Consider the following 13,951-nt stretch of genomic DNA (forward strand, 5'->3'; position numbering starts at 1 on the left):
CTCCCACGTGCTGGTTACTGACTGCTTCCAGGCGAATACTTCATATAAACGCAGACACAAAACAAATTGACGATAAAGACAAAAAGTTATTGTACTTTGTCTCAGGTTTTAATTCGTTTTATAAAGATTTAATCTTCTTACTAAAATGTTGACAGAAAACTATGAGAACAAGTTTATCCCTCCTGTTATTTTTCTAATCTGGATTATTTTCTGAGTTCATTTCAGTTTTTCTAGGCTGTTATTCTTGGTTTAAATGTCAGCATAAGAAGTGATAATAGAAGTAATTTGTTTTTCCCTGCTTCTCAATTTTGAAAGGAACCCAATTGTGTTTCTAATATGTGGATTCCAAGACTAAAAAAAAGCACCTCAGGTCTTTTCTCACACACACACACACACACACACACACACACACACACTCTCTGGTAGCCGCACTAGCGTTAGCCCACTGTGAGCTCACAGGGCGGCCGAGCGGTCGCCAGCCAGCTGCACTGTGGTGTGCGGCCTCTCGGGATTCCATTCTGCAGATGTAACCCCAGCGGGTGATAGCGGGAGATTAACACACACGTGGTCGTGGGGGCGCGGGGGTTGTGAGCACTTGCCCGCCCAGAAACATCACGCGTGTGTAACCGGCTGCGTCTCCTCTCCTCTCCTCCCCTGCAGAGTCTGAAAGAAGGGCTGACGGCCGAGCAGAGGCTCCACCTCTTTGACAACAAGGACGCCAAGGAGTTCTGACAGTGACGCATCGCGTCTGCCCGCTGCGCTGCATGCTTAGAAGACCCCCCCACCCCCAACCCCCTCCTCCCTCCCCTCACAAACTATATTTTAGCTTTCTAATGACTTATTTAGCCACACTACACACTGGTCACCAAACACGCATTGAATATTGATGAAAAAAAAATAGAAGAAGAAAAAAAAAAACGTGGTATGAAGTTTGAGTTTCATGTCTAGATTTTGCATTCCATGCACTTCAGTTACTGTGACGTTTTCTTTTTTGTTTTTTTTTGTTTGTGTTTTTTTTGTATTGTTTGACCTCTGCTGCCATGTCTTAATGTAAATACAGTTTGGGTTGTTGTTTTTTGTTTTTAACTGAGCGTCTGTCATGCACACGTTAAACTATGACTGTGTAAGCTACTGTTTTAACTCCCTAGACTGTCGCTAGCCAAAGGCATAAATGTGATAGCCGACGTTGACGAGCGCGACGTAAGATGCAGACGCACGAGCGGCGTCGGGACGGCGACGCTCCGAGTCTTGTCGTCATCATTCCAGTCGGAGGACGAACTCGGATGGATGAGGAAGCTCGCCTTAGCAACCTTAGCATAACTCTTAGTGGCCTGACTTACACTTCAACATCATAGATGTTCTCTGCAGTCCACACTTCACATTAACACATACAGACACAATTCACTGATTCTAATTTAAATTTATATATATATGAAAATTTATATAGTTTTTTGTGTTTTTTTCTCTTTCTCTCTCTTCACTGCAATCATTGATCCAGCTGTATAGGAGTCGTCGGAGTTGGTTATGTTTGTAGTCTTGTTCAGTGGCAGTCCCTTTGTATTTATTTAAATGGTTGGGATTTTTTTTTTTTTTTTTTTTTTTTTTTTGTCCTCACGCTCCCATTCCTCTGTACTCTATTATTGTAAATACAAAGCAAATGTACACCAACTGACTACAGGTTTATTAGCAATAAATATTTTTGCACCCTTTCTTGCAGTGTGACTGTTTTTAAAACGGCTCCCAGGGCACATTGAACCGTAGAGCGGCGTATACAGGCGTCTATTTGTTTGGACCAAGTTCTGCATCCATCCGCTTGCAACCTGGTTGTAGGAGTCAGTCACACCCAATAGTGAGAATGCATCTTTGCATTTTGCAAACAATGACAATGTCCGTCTCTGTTGTCTATTGTGTCATGCCTGGATGTCACATGCGTTCACATGCCCCTGTGACTTTGAGCCCTATGGAATCACTTTGATTCATCTGAATGTTGCTTGCCATCTCAATAGGAACCAATCTAACCTGCGCTTTGCTAATAGTAGTTCCTTTTTTTTCTTTTTCTTTTCTTTCTTTTTTACTCCATAATTCTATTTTATGTACCCTGATGTTGGTGAGGGAAGTATTTTCACTTGCTGGAGTAGAATAGGCGTGTGCTCCACTGGCTGTCTAGCATGATAAGGGGTCTAATCAGTCAGCAGAACATGTGCCTCTCCGCTCTTCTCGCCCCATGTGATGTTATGTGACTGCAGGACAGCAGAGCAGAGGGGGAGCTCCGCGTGCAATGCGGAGAAGTTATTTGTATAGACTTGTCTCTATTTTGGGGTGAAGAAGAGGCAAGTTAGCCACAGCTGAATAGGGAGGAAGAACTGAAACAAAGTCATCAATCCCCACCACCACAGCATTGATTCAATCCCATCACTAACACTGCTAACTATATTAATATTTGAACTGATTTGCCCAGCATTGGGTGCGCGAAAATGATTGAAAGCTTTTTGCATCTGGCTTTTTCTTAATGTCATAGGAACTACATCTTTTACCCTCTTAAAGATGTTAAACCTGTGACTAAAAAATAATGACACCACCTTTTGTTGCACATGCTGGCTTGCAAGGACATCTACAAAGTTAAGTGAGGGAAGCGACCGTCGCTGATGACCAGTCATCCCATTATTTCCTCTCAATATTGACCGTGTCAGAAAATAAAAACTGGAAGAAAAAAAACAGCCCTCTGTTTTGAAGCCTTACTGCACCTGCTGTCTGCCTCTGGCTGCAGAGAGGGGGCCGTGTTGTAATCCACCACAGATGTGTTTAGAACACTATTGATGTGCAACAAATAAGCAAAAGACTGATGTGGAAGGACCACACGGAATAAAAAGTGAGTCATCTCCTCGGCACTGCAACGTTAAAATAACACTCAATGGCTCAGAAAGGAGGAATCTAAATGAAGGGTCTCAGGCAACAGTTAACTTTGCCTGAGACATGTTTATTTTTTTTTTCTTTTCCACATTTTGAAGTGGATGAAAACAAGACATTGTCAGAGGGCGGTCACCTGGCTGTGATTGTCACCCACCTGGGGCAGGTATTAGCACCCACAAGCGAAAGTGGACCTAGCAAAAGCAGAAATAATGGACTTTTCTGGAAAATTAATTGACAGGTTACAGGTATTTCACATTGTTAGAAAACAGGTAAGAGAATTTTGTGGAACTTAAAAGCTAAAATGGCAACATGCTGTACCATAAGTCTGGATACCAAGAGACTTAAGAAAAAATAAAAGTCAAAGTGACTTCATACATACTTCAAATCAGGTAACGGGTGTTTTTGACATTTTCTACATCACTCGGTTCTCAGTACATGACCAGATAATAACAAAAACAAAAATCTTTCCACTATGAAGTTTTTTGCATTCATTTTTGTGGTATCTTGTAACATTTACCAGCAACTACAAATATTGTGTTAAAGAAAATCTATGACAGCGTTGATTTGCCAATTCTAAAACCAGGTTAAAATTCTGAACGCTCACCAGCCTTCACCATATTACCTTGAAAATACTTTTTAAAAAAATAAAAAAAATAAAACAACATAAACAATAAATAATAATGAATCAACATGTATGTGCATCTATTCTCAGATGAGCAAAACAAATAATGCATGGTTAATGGTGATGAATAAAGTTGTTACATTCATCTATTTAGCAGAGTACCAGCTGCTGGATTTGCATACCACCACCCACCCGCCGTGAGGCGATTTTTGAGTTGTAGCCCCCCCGGAGAAAACTGCTGCAGCTGCCACTGAGGAGGTTCATCCATCCCCCTGCTCTGGAGGGGCTCACCCTGGCCGGACAAGTCACCGCCCTCGCCCGCACCTTCGGCGAGTTTTGCCGATCAACGTGAGTAAGAATACCTGTGGGAGGAAGCCTCCAGAGACCGTCAACGGAACCCCAACCGGGCCTGTCACTTTAATCTCGTGAAGCTTTTGTCGAATTGATTGATGTCCACCGTTCCAATGGTGCTGCCTGCTGCCCGGTTCTCCTCGTCAAGCAAGCCGAATTTACACTGCAACCACTGAAAACCCAGTTCGGTTAGGCTAAAGCTCAACGACAGACGGCCAGCTCGTCGTGCGACGGTGTGTTTAATGACATGGCACGGTGCAACAGTTGGCTTACGGCGAAATAAATTTCAACGGAACTTTTAAAAGTCGATTTTAGTCACACCTTTACTAAACTTGTATTATATTTAACTCGTTATACCTATTTTAACTGTGGAGAAAACCCTCAGTATTTGTTTTACTCTGAAAGGCGTACCCGGAAGTGTGAGATGATACTGTCAACACCTTGATGCTGCTGATTTAGAGTAGCGTGTTCCTGGAAAGTGTGTTTCTTTACTTAATTCCAGGGTTGCCCTGTGTTTTGTCCATAGTGTGTGTTAGAAAAGTGGCCGGTGAAAGAGATGCGGGCTGGGACGGATTCTTGACTGGACCTGTTAAAAAATAAAACGTGACGATCTTTCCCCGTCTGGGTAAGTTTTGATCAGTGGCTCAGAGCCGCGTAATAGCCCCGCTCTGTCTTTGTTCCATCCAACCGGGCCTTGCCCTGATGCGTACTGCGCCCGTACGTGGAGGGAACATGTCGCAAAACCTCATAATCCGTCATGAAGCATTTAAGCACAAATGCTCGAATCGGTTCATTTCGACCGTCTGCGGACATGAACTACTATATGTTGAAACGTTTTGAAATTACTTGTTAATTCGGCACTAGTGTGTTTGCGGAATGATTAGTCTTTCAACTCAAGTTTTATATTTGAAATTTGCTCTGACCGTTGCAACAAAGTTAAGAACTGGCGCATTGGCAGTAATGACAATTTGGACCGACACGTCGTAAAAGTAAGCATTTTCTTTGTACAAAGAATTTGAGCGGCGCAAACATCACCGAAATTACATTTAGTCGTTTTTAATCAAAGTATTCAACAAAACCCAATCGTTGTGTGTGGGTGTTAAGAGTTTAGAACGATATTCCTTTTAAATGCCAGGTGTTACATGTAGTTCGGCGGAAGGGTGATCGGAGCTAAACCGGGCCTAGCTTGCTAACGTCTCTAGTGGCTAAGCTAAGCTAACTGTGGCTAGCAACCATGACCTGTCAAAGCTGGTGTTTAAAAAAAACCCGCAGCCGGTACGACTGAAACGTTTGCTGTGTTGAACGCATCGAATAGCTGCGCCCTGAGTTTGGTTGTGGACACAGCACTTCGGAATGAACCCTTCTGAAAATTGACTCGCTGCCAGTGTTCTTAAACCTTTAATGAAATTCAAGCTCACGTCAAAATTGCCGTGCTAATGTCAGCGTGATGACTGCAATGTGCAGTTTCATTGTTTTAACTTCTGCCTGACTTTATACTGTATAACTGGATTTTAATGAGTTATGATACTATAAACAAGTAAGAAAACTTCAAACACGAGGTGCTACAAAGGAGCAGACGTGTTCAGTGTGGAACACTTGTTTTAGTGTGTGTCAATACACAGTCATGCTATTGTAAGTAATGACGCTGTGACGGGATTTCAGCAATATATTCGGCACTCGGGATACCTCACACTGAATTGTTTTCTGTAATTGTCACAGTTGTTATGGAGCAGCCACCTGGGAGCATAGACGATCTACAGCCTCAAGACCTCTCCACGTCCTGCGGCGCCTCCGTCATCGACCTGAGCAGGAAAGGCGAGGGATGCGACGCAGCGTCCGTCGATGCCCTGCAGGTGGTCAGCAGCTCCAACCGGTGCCCAAACTCTGGCGCCAGCAACCCTGGTCTAGCCTCAGATGTCCTACTTCAGGCTGGGGAAGAACATATCCGACCGGACGTTGCCTTGTCCCGCACCACCGTCACCGTCTCCTATGTGAGCAGGTCTCACGTCTTCTCCTCCCACGACTCCCTGTCTCAGCACTTACCCCTATGCGGCGTGCCAGCCATCAGCAAGTTGCCCCTGAACCCTCCTGGTGACTCCGACGCAGGGCTCAGGGAGACTGGCGTCCCACTTGACCAGCATTACTCGGAGAAGGTCGACGGGCCTGTCGACCTCGCCACTCAAACAGAACTTTTCCAGACGTCGTCTCAGGCTCAGGTTGGACCGGAGAGCTTTGGCTCTAGTCGAACGCGAGACACTAATGAGGTTAACGGTGGCGTTGCCTCCCCAGACTGGGACGGGGAGGAGCGCAGCCTCCCTCGGGGTCAGGCGAAGGCTTTGGAGAACGGACAGATCGATAGCTGCTCACGCTCGGGAGTGTGCGCCGAGTCGTCCCCTGAAACGCTCGCCCCCGCTGCAGAGGAAGATGAGGACACGCGGGGCGCCGAGGTGCTCTTCCTCATGTCTAAGACTAAAGACTCGGCGGTTCTCCCGGACGGCCTGGCAGCTCGAGACCCGTGTTCACTAAAGAGGGACTACATCAGTCCTCTGGACGACCCGGTCTCCCCCTCGCCTACCTCGCAGGACGACGTGGAGGACGTGTTCGTCCTGCCGCAGGCCTCCAGCTCACCCAGCGGCGGCAACACTTATCTGGAGATGGCAGACGAGGCCGCGCGGGACGGGGTTGGCGCGCGGGGCGCTGATCCGCCCGACTCGAGCGTCAGCGGCGCCGCCGCCGCCGCCGAGTCGAGCGACAAAGAAAAGGAGCCGGTCCAAAAGCAGAAAGCGCCGTCGGTGCCTCTGATCGACCTGACGGACGACTTCTGCTCGTCCGACGACGTGGAAAGCAAGACGGCCACCTCTCACATGAACGGAAACGCAAAGACGCTGCAGAGGGCGCTGGAGAGCAAAAAGCTACCGCCGCGTTCTGGCAGAGGGACCCGGCCCGAGGCCGCCACGGTGGGGGTGAACTCCAATGGCTGCGAAGTGTCGGGATGCGTGCGCACCGGCAGGCGAGCGAGTCCTCCCACAGTGGGCGATCCTAAGTCTACCGACGACGAGAAGAACGACTCCGCACCGGAGAGACACGGGACAAGGAAGGCGAAGGTGTCGGTGGCGGCGGACCGAGCGGCCGAGGTTGCGGTGAAAAGGGGGAAAGCTGACGACGGCAACGCCGATAATCACCGAGACTCTACCTCTGACTCCGAAGCCAATAACTCTCTCAAGCCCCCGAGCAGCACGCCTCCAAAAAGCCCCCGGTTAGCCGCGCAGAAAAACTCCCCCCCGCAGCCGGAGGGCCTCGAGCCGCCGCTCCGACCCTCGGCGGCGGAAGAGAGAAATTCCCCCCCGCCGCCGGCAGCCGAATCTCCAAAGAGAAGCCGGGCCGGCGGAGCCAAAGGCGGGTCCGCCGCACGCAAAACCCCCCCGACTGCCAAGAGGAAAGGCGGCGCCACTCCCAGGAAGAGGCGCAGGATGCGCATGCAGACCCCCGCCTCCAACATGTTCTCCCCCAAGGAGCCCGAGATCAGGCTGCGGTACGTCAACTACAAGGAGGAGAAGCGGGAGTCCAGGGTCGACAGTTTCTCCCCGTTTGTGCACGTGCAGCGGCGGCCGCAGCAGCAGCCGTCGCTCTGCGCCGTCGTCAACTACCCCGAGGATGTGGGGGGGGCCACGCAGCCCAGGAGGGGTCAGCCCGGCCCGGCCCCCCAGGCCGCTCAGCCTGGGGGCTTCGTCTCCAGCACCGTGCCCAGCACTTCCTGCCTGCAGCCGGGCCGCGTGACTGCGCACGGCCAGCACCGCCGCGCCCTCGTCTGCTGCCTGTGCGGCCTGCCGGCCAACGCCATGGACCTGGGCGACCTGCACGGGCCCTACTACCCCGAGGGCTTCCAGCCGGCGGCCAAGGGGGGGCCGGTCGGCTCCGAGGGTCTGCGAGGTGAGCGGGGGGACGAGGACGAGGACTCGGACGCCTCGTCCCGCAGCGTCAGGACCAGGAGGAGGAAGCAGGCGGTCCCGCCGAGGCCCCAGAGGTCGGGGGTCCCGCTGAAGGGCCGGGGCCTCCGGGCCAGGCGGCGGCGGAACGCCGACGGCCCCGCCACCTCGCCCGCCAAGAGGGCGCGGCCAGACGGCGGGTCCGGCGCCGCCTCCTCCGCCGAGGACTGGTACAGCGCCCCCCTGCTGCCCGCCGAGCCCTGCGAGTTCTGGCTCCACGAGGACTGCGGCATCTGGTCCACGGGGGTCTTCCTGGTCCGGGGCAGAGTGTACGGCCTGGAGGAGGCGGTCAGGGCGGCGCAGGAGACGGTAAGGCCGCACCCTGAACCTGCACTGTAGACTAGCGGAGGCCCAGCGAAGGCGGAGACGGCATAGAGGCTGTGTGTTTGTGATTGCTGCGTCCAGGAGTTCTCAGATAATTTGCTAAAGTTTGAGTTTTGTGCCGACAACCTTCATTTGAGGACACATGTTGAGCTCAGGGTTGCACACACATTGGCTGAAGTGAACAACTGGTGGCAGTGATTTGTGTTTCTTCCTCATGCTGTCATCAGTGAGGGCAAAGGGCAGCCTGTCAGTCAGATGCGTGACTTGTGCGGGGGCTCTGGACAATAATTACCATCAGTATGTTGCAAAGTCGGTCTGTCACTCCCCTCTTCCCTTTGCTTTATTTTTACAACGTGTGTGTGTGTACTAAAAAAAGACCACTGTTCAGGAAATCAGTCCTTTGTGATGTCACAGAGGGCACTGTGACCGCTGGCTGCTGACTGCAATGTCAGCCAAGTATTGGACTTCCTCAATGCAAACATGTTGATGTACAAACACAGGGCTAATATGCAGATGTCTGGCAACGCGGCTCCTGCTTTTTTGATCATGAATTATTGTGTTGAAATGCGAATGAATGAATGGGGTGAAAAACGATGATGTGAACTCGGGACCGTTCGATTGATCAAGTTTTCTTTTGATCAAGTTTTTTTTTTTTTTTTCTCCATCGGAGGAGCAAACGTGCCTCTTCTGTTCCAGACTGTTCTCGACGATTCTCTGCAGCGCGTTCTGAATAATGCAGGAGTTTCTCCAGGTCAATGAGTAACTGCGTAGAGGAAGATGATTTTTTTATTTTTTTCCTCACCAATTCTCAGTTCTAGGAAGCTGAAGAAACCTCCAGTTCCGTCACTTTCCTGTTGTTTAAAAACACATTTGAAGTGGTTCCCTCCTCTGATGCCGCTGTTCTGGCTGTGTTTTCCAGACGTGCTCAGCGTGCCGGCACCCGGGGGCCACACTGGGCTGCTTCTTCAAGAGTTGTCCCAACAAGTACCACTACAGGTGTGCTCTGGAGTCGGGTGAGTGTCACGCCCGGGAATCTGCCTTTCCACATTGGCGCGCAGGAGCAAAGTGCGCGCACACTCATCCACCTGCACGTTGCCTAACGGTTGCAGCGTCGTGCAAAAAGAGAGTCTGCTAAAGGACGTTCTGCAGCGCGTCATGTGACTCACTGGTGCCTTGTGTCAAACGTCTGCAGTCCCAACTCATGGAAAAAAAGAAAAAAAGAAAAATCATTACTTTTACACGCACGCTGACGCTCCACTGTTATTCCTAACACGGCAGAATTCTAATTTGATGCAAAACGCAGCTTACTCTGATTGTCTTTACTGCGTTCATTCACAAATTCCAGATTTCCCTCTGTGGAAGTGCACACGCAGCGCGAGGGCCGCTTGGGGGTTTTAACAGCCCCCTCTCCGGTTACAGCCGCAGCCAAACGCTGGGGCTCCTTGCGGCCGTGTTGCGACGTTATTCCGCAACGGGAATTGCTTGGAAGAAAATCATGAGAGGCGGAGGTGGAGGTATTTCTGTCACGCCGGAGTCACAGAAATAGATCGGCGGCAACGCAGCCGGCTCGGCTGAGCCCCGCCGTCAAGTCGTCTTTGCGTCCGCCGCAGGCTCCGCCCACTCCTCTGACTGCACTTGGACTGGACAGTGTTGAGTGGATAGATGGCGGAAGTTTATTTCCGGCGCAGGATCTCGCTATTTGATTTGGTTTGTCCACGTTTGGTGGTTGATGCCTTTGTTTAGAACAGGGGTGGTACATTTTTAGACTGGTGGGGGCCACAGAGGGGCCGGAGCAGCAGCAGATGGATGGAGTGTTTTGGTGACCCACCTCATAGGAGGAAACGTGAACAATAATATTACAGCAAAATCTGTGTCTTTGAAGCCCCACAGTGTTCAGCTCTTTATTGAAGTGACTCTTAAAACACTGAGAAAATGGATGAAATACAGCTATTTTATGACTTACTTACTTTTAATATCATTTTTTTCAAGTTCGGCTGGCCGAATTAAAAAGCTTAACGGCCGCTTATGGCCCCTGGGCCGTAGTTTGCTCACGCCTGGTTTAGAATATACCCTTTAAACCAGCAGCAGCAGCAGCAGCAGCAGCAGCATCCTGGATGCTCCCACGGCTCTCAGTGCTTCTGAGTTCTCGTGGCCGGGTCCCTGTAAATAGCCCTCTTGTTTCACCAAGCGCAATCCAGCAGTCATCACTTCCTCTCTCACCACCAGTGGGCGACGGCGCCCTGCCGGTGAGTCAGTGCGGCGTTTTCAACTCCCCTTCTGTTCCTTCCGCCAACAGACTGTGTCCTCATTGAAGAAAACTTCTCCATGAAGTGTAAAAAGCACAAGGTGAGCTGCGCCTGACCACGGAGGAAACACATTGTGCGAGATGCTTTAAGATGGTGCGTTAGTGACAGCGTTGTCCAATCAACCTTCACTGGGTGCTTCCCTCCACAGAACAAGACATTCAAGGCCCCTCCAGGGAACCGGCTGGACGACAGGTGACCACGCCAGCAGGGACCTCCTCAGGTGAGTCCAGCGCCGCTCTGTCCTGTGTGTGTGTGTGTGTGTGTGTGTGTGTGTGTGTGTGTGTGTGTGTGTGTGTGTGTGTGTGTGTGTGTGTGTGTGTGTGTGTGTGTGTGGAAGGTCGTCTCACACTGATGAAAAGTGAAAAGATCCTCCGCCTGCATTCACTGCATGGGAAAATAACCTGGTCTGCACTACCTCCTCTTTTTCTTTCTATGCTTGATAGTAAGACAGTCCACCAATGAATCACAGAAGCTTTGGGCTCATCGTGTGTCTTCCCCTGCTTTGGTCCAGCATTGATTGAGCTTGTGGTCTCTGTGTCTCCAGATCCAGACGTGCCCCTGCGGCCTCCCGCTGGCCCGGCAGCGGTCCGACTGACAGCTACCACCGGAAAACCTTAACTCCCACTCCCTGCTCTTCAGCTGCACTGTTTACACGGTACTAATCAGACGGACAGCAGGGCCGTGTCTTTGTGTGTGTGTCTGTGTGTGTCTGGGTACGTGCGTGTCGGGCACGCACCCCCACACACACACCATACACACACAAGAGCGGCGTCAACTCGCCGCCTCACTGAGACAATATGCTGAATTTTTCTTGGAATTATTTATATGAATTTGTTTTCTCATATTAATTGAATTACAATCGAGGAAAAAAAATATGTAATATTTTTTTTCTAAGCGCCTGATTTCTATTTTGAGTTTATTTATTCATGGAAAATTTCTTATTGGCTTTTTTATTCTTTTTTTCAAAGAGCTGTGATTGTGTGTTCTTAAGTTATTGTTTGGGACGTGGAGTCGGGCGAGGAGTTTTTACAGGAGGGCTGAGAACTGCTTGGCTGACTCAACATGTGTTTTTTTGGGGGGTGGGTGGGTGACAGGGCTGGGGGTGGAGAGGCGGGGCGAGGGGGGGGGGGGGACGACTCTGAATGTTGGGCCTGCACAGTGATGCGGAGCCGGACCCTGCGTGTGTGTGAATGTATTCTGCCCGCGTCAGTCAGGGGCCTCAGCAGGAAGCACTTTAGTCACGGCTCCGCGGCCCCGCAGTATTAACTTCTCCAGCTGAACACCCCCCCCCAAACCCCCCTCTCCACTGCCATCAGGACCAAAGCCCCCCCTCCCCCTATCAAAAAGCACCTTGCTTGCCCTCCAGCTGCAGGTGGGAGAAGTGAAAGCTGCTGCCCTCACAAGTCTGTTCTTAGGTTCCTCCGCATCCATCGCCTCCCTGAGGTGTCCCTTTCACACGGTCGCCTGCCCCACCTCACCCACACACTTCTTTTTTTTTTTTCTTCTTCATTATTAATTGCAGAGCTCCAAGCACACGCAACACACGTCAGCGAGGTTCAAGAAGGTTTGCAGGGATTTTTCTTTTTTTTTTTTTTCTTTTCTTTTTTTTTTTGCATTTGAAGTCACTGCATTTCAGGAGGGCCAGACGATTCTGTCGGACAGCCGTGTTCATTTCCCCCACCACTCCGCCCGGACGGCCGCGGTGACCCCCCCACCCCCACCCCCACCCACCCAGAGGCTTTTCCTCACAGAGCCTTACACCACCAACAGGGTGGCAGACACGTTTCCTCAGTCTCCGACGTCGCTATGACAAATCAGTGGATGTGAATCAACTTCCTTTTGGACATCCAGTCAAACCTGTAGGCAGCTTGCATGCACTTTTTATTTTATTTTTTATTTTTTTTTGTTGCTGCGGACTCTGTTGTTCATGGGGGGGAGGGATGTGGGAGGGGCCACAGCGGAGCCAATAAACAACCTGAGCCGCCAGGTACCTGCTGCCTCCTCTCTGAACTGAGCAGTGAGGAAAGTTCCCAGTGTCGCTGTCTGTCTGTCTGTCTGTCGGGTTCCTCCGGAGAAGCCTCCATGTGATCAGTGTTGATGTGACGTCTTCATGTGCCGTGTGTCCATAGCGCCACTAGGGGCGGCGCAGGACACTCCCGGTCCCCCCCCCCACCCCCCCAATCCCCAAAGACCACGTCTGCTTCCTGTGTGCCATCTCCTCGCTCCGCATGCTTTACATACATTTTGTTGCGGTGAATTATTTTTACAAGTTGGTGTAAATGTTGTTTTTTTTTAACTGCATTTTTAAAAAAAACAACAACAAAAAAAAAAGTTACCGCCATTGTTTTTGCATTGTACCAAATACAACTTGGTTTCTTCCTCCAAATGTTTGAGTTTTCACTTTTTTAAACCTTTTTTTTTTTATTATTTTTTGCTCTCTCTTGATCTCAGGGCTGACTTTCAAATGTTTTAAGGTTTTTATTGTGTCGTTGTTTTATCCTCCCCCTTTCCCGGCCCTTTGTGTGGAGCCTACGTGGACTGGACCGCATATCAGGACGCGTCGGTCTCCTCGGATGCAAAGCCTTCGTACCTGGAACACACTACTCGTCACATTCCCAAAACACAACCACCTCAACGTGTCAGACAGTGCTGTGGTTTCTTATTTTATTATTCATTTTTTTAGGTTGAACCTTTGAATTATGACTGCCGACTTGTGTCACTTTCCCCCCCAACCCCCCAACCAACCCATGGTTTTCATTTTATGGGAACCTCTTTTGTAGACCTCTCAGAACACCCGAGGGAATTGTCATTGTTGAAAATAAATATTTTGTTGAACCTTGTGCTTTTCTGTCGGAGAACTCCTGTGCCGTTTACGACTGGCAGCAAAGTTGCTGCTATTTATTTCATGAGCACCTAAGTTCACAACAGCGCACGGTTAGGTACATATGTTGATCTAAAGATGCGAAGGTTTGACCATATTAGCTCAAACCCCAACATGGACGGTGAACCGTACATCTGTTTAACTCATAATGAAGGCACAGAGTCTCGAACAGCCCTTTTGGTTTTCCTTAACACAGTTCTCGATAGATTCCCCTGTTGTTAAATAAAAGACTGATCGAGTCACAACTCAGCACCACACCGAAGCTTTAGATGGCCAAACTACGGCCCGCGGGCCACATCCGGCCCGCGTGAAGGCAGTCATAAATCCCACCCCCACCGACACTTTTGCGACACGTAACTTTGCCGACATGTTAGCGTAACGTTAGCGCAAAGCTTAAGATGTCGGCCTCACCGTGTGATACAGATTGTGTATTGGAGAAATGTAAGCGGTAAAGTCAACAATCACTGCCACTGCGTCAACTCTCGGCTTCTAATAAAGGGCTTTTCAGGAAGAATGCTGTGTGGTATCGTGTTTGCAGCCACTGAAGTCGCTTCATCACTCACTTTTCCAC

General features: G+C 49.9%; 2 protein-coding genes and 1 long non-coding RNA gene across 9 annotated transcripts in view; 2 read left to right on the top strand and 1 right to left on the bottom strand.

Moving 5' to 3' along the window:
• LOC142893297 (myosin phosphatase Rho interacting protein) overlaps positions 1-1,709 on the top strand; it is a 39,256-nt gene extending 37,547 nt beyond the window's left edge. For all 4 annotated transcript variants that reach the window (XM_076033746.1, XM_076033745.1, XM_076033747.1 and 1 more), the window contains one exon: positions 661-1,709. Coding sequence is in view for 3 of the 4 variants with exons in the window: in XM_076033745.1 (XP_075889860.1) it covers positions 661-732 (72 nt within the window). In the remaining variant the exon portion in view is untranslated. The remainder of the gene's footprint in view (positions 1-660) is intronic.
• Positions 1,710-3,007: 1,298 nt separating this feature from the next.
• LOC142893300 (uncharacterized) lies at positions 3,008-3,984 on the bottom strand. Its single transcript, XR_012927684.1, has 2 exons — positions 3,895-3,984; positions 3,008-3,532 (listed from the first exon to the last, which is right to left on the bottom strand). It is a non-coding gene; the product is annotated as an uncharacterized LOC142893300 (long non-coding RNA).
• Positions 3,862-13,339, top strand: LOC142893298 (uncharacterized). Of its 4 annotated transcripts, none has more exons than XM_076033750.1 (7): positions 3,862-3,880; positions 4,410-4,508; positions 5,603-8,178; positions 9,113-9,206; positions 10,490-10,539; positions 10,648-10,719; positions 11,044-11,578. In XM_076033750.1, the coding sequence occupies exons 3-6, from the start codon at positions 5,608-5,610 to the stop codon at positions 10,693-10,695; spliced, it is 2,763 nt and encodes a 920-aa protein (XP_075889865.1). In that variant the 5' UTR covers positions 3,862-3,880; positions 4,410-4,508; positions 5,603-5,607; the 3' UTR covers positions 10,696-10,719; positions 11,044-11,578. The 4 variants fall into 4 exon arrangements, 3 of the variants coding, with proteins under 3 accessions (XP_075889865.1, XP_075889864.1, XP_075889866.1); XM_076033749.1 differs by lacking the exon at positions 3,862-3,880 and adding an exon at positions 3,982-4,116; XR_012927683.1 differs by lacking the exon at positions 3,862-3,880 and adding an exon at positions 12,951-13,339 and having other exon boundaries at positions 4,322-4,508; positions 11,044-11,154.
• Positions 13,340-13,951: the final 612 nt, after the last annotated feature.

This window comes from Nelusetta ayraudi, unplaced genomic scaffold, assembly GCF_046127955.1.
Source record: "Nelusetta ayraudi isolate G7.1 ecotype Tasmania unplaced genomic scaffold, CSIRO-AGI_Nayr_v1 ptg000042l, whole genome shotgun sequence".
Lineage (NCBI taxonomy): Eukaryota > Metazoa > Chordata > Actinopteri > Tetraodontiformes > Monacanthidae > Nelusetta > Nelusetta ayraudi.